Raw genomic sequence first — 2,822 nt, forward strand, 5'->3', positions numbered from 1 at the left:
CTTCCCCAAGAGAGTTTCACTTCACTGGGAAATGAACCAAAAAGGGGGTTCACAGGGGGACCCCACCGAGGCTCCCAGGGCCTGGCAGCTGCCCAAAACCAACCCCGCAGCACAGGACGGTTCCCACCCGACCCTGTCACCCAAGACCCCAACAGCACCAGGACGAGCTCAACACGAAGGACCCTCCAACCTGCCGCAGCCCCACCAGCTCCCCCAGAGGAGACAGTCAGTGGCCCAGGGGCTGCCGGTGGCCCAGGTGTGGCTGTGCCAGCCCAGCTGCAGCAGCTCTTCCTTAGCCAGCAATTCGTGGGCTCAGCTGCAGGGGAACAGCCACAGCCAGGCTGGGGGGAGCTGGCAGCCCTTGTTGGGGTGCAGGGGGTACGCAGGGGAACCCCAGTCCTGCTCCCCGAAGGGATCTCACCCCACTCTGGCAGGACCACGGGTCCTGTCTTCCCCGTGTGGCGCCTGATGGGGACAGGAGCTGGCACAAGGGTGACTGTTCCAAGAGAGGGGAAAGCACCAGATCCCAAACATGGGCAAAATCACTGCGGTTGAGATCAAGGATTTATTTACACGTCAAGGAAAAACTCTCACCCAGAGTCCCGTGAGGAGGAAAAAGCAAACAAACCTGAAGGACCCAGCGATTTGTCTCCTGAACACAAACGCTCACGCTCGGCCACCCCCGAGGGCAGGCGAATGCCTCCTCTCCTCCTTCTCCGCAAGGAGAAGCTAAAGGCATGATTTTTTCTTTTTTGTGATCTGTGCCACAGAAAACACAATCTGAAAATAAAAAACCCTCCTTTCCAAAGAGACCTGCCCGGGCACGAGCAGACGGCGGAGCAGCCCTCGCCGCGGGTGGAGGGGGCAGGGTCCGAGGGGGGCACTCAGTACTCGTCCAGGGTGTCCGCCCGCGGCACAGAGAGGCCCCGCTCCTTCAGCGCCTGCACCTTCAGCTTCTCTGACTCCTGCCTGGCCTGCTGCTCCACCCGCTGCTCCTCCAGGATCTCCTCGATGGAGACCTGCTGCAGCGGCGTGTCACTCTCCTTCTCCAGGTCCTGCAAGAGGAGCAGCCGCTGAGCTGCCGGAGGGTGGCCGGGGGGCTCGGGCCTGTCAGCACCCGGGTCCCCCGCCCCGGGTCCCGCTCCCGGATTTGCACACACGGGACAGTCTCCTCCAGGGGAGCCCGTGCCCACGCAGCTTCTGCGAGTCCCAACAAAAGGTAGAGGTGACAGAAACTGTAGGTGCTGGAGGCACTGGGACCCCCCCGGGGCAGGCGTCCATGGAAGGGGGCTCCCCAAGCTCAGCCCAAAGCAGACAGCACCTGGCTCCTCCCCAGCCCATCCTGGTGTCCCCCGGTGCCGAGGCAGCGGGGAGGTGACAGCCCCATGGGCAGGCACTAATGTCACCCTCCAGCAACACCACACGCAGGCCGGGGCTCCTCCACGCCTCCCCCCGCGATGCCTTTCGCCTCCCCCGTGTCGTCCCAGAGGAGCCGCAGCTGCGTGATGGCACCTTCACCCCCCCCCCTCCTTGGCTGCACGGGGGCATCTCTGCGACAGCTCAGCTGAACCGGCCCTGGGAGGGGGCTCAAACTTCACCCCCCGCAGCAGGACTGTGACTGTATTTGACAGCAGACAGACAGACAGACAGTCCGTGCCTCCGCAGCGCTGCCTGGAGTCACGGCAAACACCGGGGCGGGGCGCAGGCAGGGGCAGCTCCTTACGTACTATTTCCCCCAGCAGAACAACGTTCTCGCCTCTCACGACGAAGATGCCTCGAGGGATGTCCCCGTACTTCTTGCCCACATGGATGCGCTCCACAGTCTGGTGCAACACCAGGTTTGCTGCAGGGATCGAGAGAGAGAACAGGTCCCAGTTCCGCTGTTTTCCAGCTGTGAAGTGGCTCATCCCGGCCGGGACCCCGAGCAGCCCCGTCCCAGCCCTCAGCAGATCCCCTGGGTCGGGTGACTGAGGGCACTGACAGGCACGGGAGCTCCCGGGGTGCCGCGGGGCAGCCCCCCCCTGCAGCTCCCGCGGGCAGGATCGAGCTCAGCCCCGCGGGGCCCAGCCCAGGGCAGCCCCGGCCCCGCTGGTGCCGCAGGGTCTGGGCAAGGCCCGAGCGCAGACACTGCCCCGCGCATCCCGGGCTATTCCTGCCCCGAAGGGACGTCCCAGCACCAGCGCCGGGCTGCAGGAGCAGGGGAGCAGCCGGTCCCGGGAGAAGCCCCCGTGGAGCTCTGAGGCCGGTGTTTCACCCACGACACGGAACCACGACCTGCGGCCCCACCGCTCTGCGTGCAAGTGAAGGGATTTCTTGTCAAACTCACGTTGGTTTTCCCCAAGGAAACGTGTCCTCCTGCTCGGGCCTGGCCCAGCGCCAAGCAGGGACCACGAAACCGGGAACCCTCCCCAAAGCCAGGCTCTGTTAAGCCACCGCTTGGGATGGGCACAGCTCTGGTAGTGCAGCCCCGACGGGAGCATCGCTCAGCTCACACCGACGGGCACCGTGGGGCTCCCCCCCTCCTCCCCACCAAGCCCTGCTCACCGGAGCGGGTCCAAAGCCCGGCCTAAGCCCCCGGCAGCCCCCGGGGCGGACGTACCGAACTGGTCGATGCTGCGCAGGTACCCGATGAGCGTCCGGCCGTCCCGCAGCAGGACCAGGTGCTTCTCTGCGGGATAGGGAGAGCGGGGTGGGGGTGTGGGGGTGTGTGTCAGCCACGACCGCGCGTGAGATTAACGCCCCCGGCCCCCCCAATATCCAGCGCGGGGAAACCACCGACGTGCGTGAACTGCTCCCCCCCGCAGCGACGCCGTCCGCGGCAG

At 65.8% G+C, this 2,822-nt stretch overlaps 1 protein-coding gene across 1 annotated transcript; it reads right to left on the reverse strand.

Annotated features, from left to right (window-relative positions):
* Nucleotides 1–551: 551 nt before the first annotated feature.
* Nucleotides 552–2,699, reverse strand: LSM1 (LSM1 homolog, mRNA degradation associated; the record flags this gene model as incomplete). The annotated part of the gene is made up of 3 exons (XM_026863029.1): nucleotides 552–1,055; nucleotides 1,728–1,843; nucleotides 2,600–2,699. Coding segments are annotated over 3 exons (387 nt in total), but the record flags the coding sequence as incomplete, so codon positions are not given.
* Between the last annotated feature and the right edge of the window lie 123 nt (nucleotides 2,700–2,822).

This window comes from Athene cunicularia, assembly GCF_003259725.1.
Source record: "Athene cunicularia isolate RWA chromosome 22 unlocalized genomic scaffold, athCun1 chr22_part1, whole genome shotgun sequence".
NCBI lineage: Eukaryota > Metazoa > Chordata > Aves > Strigiformes > Strigidae > Athene > Athene cunicularia.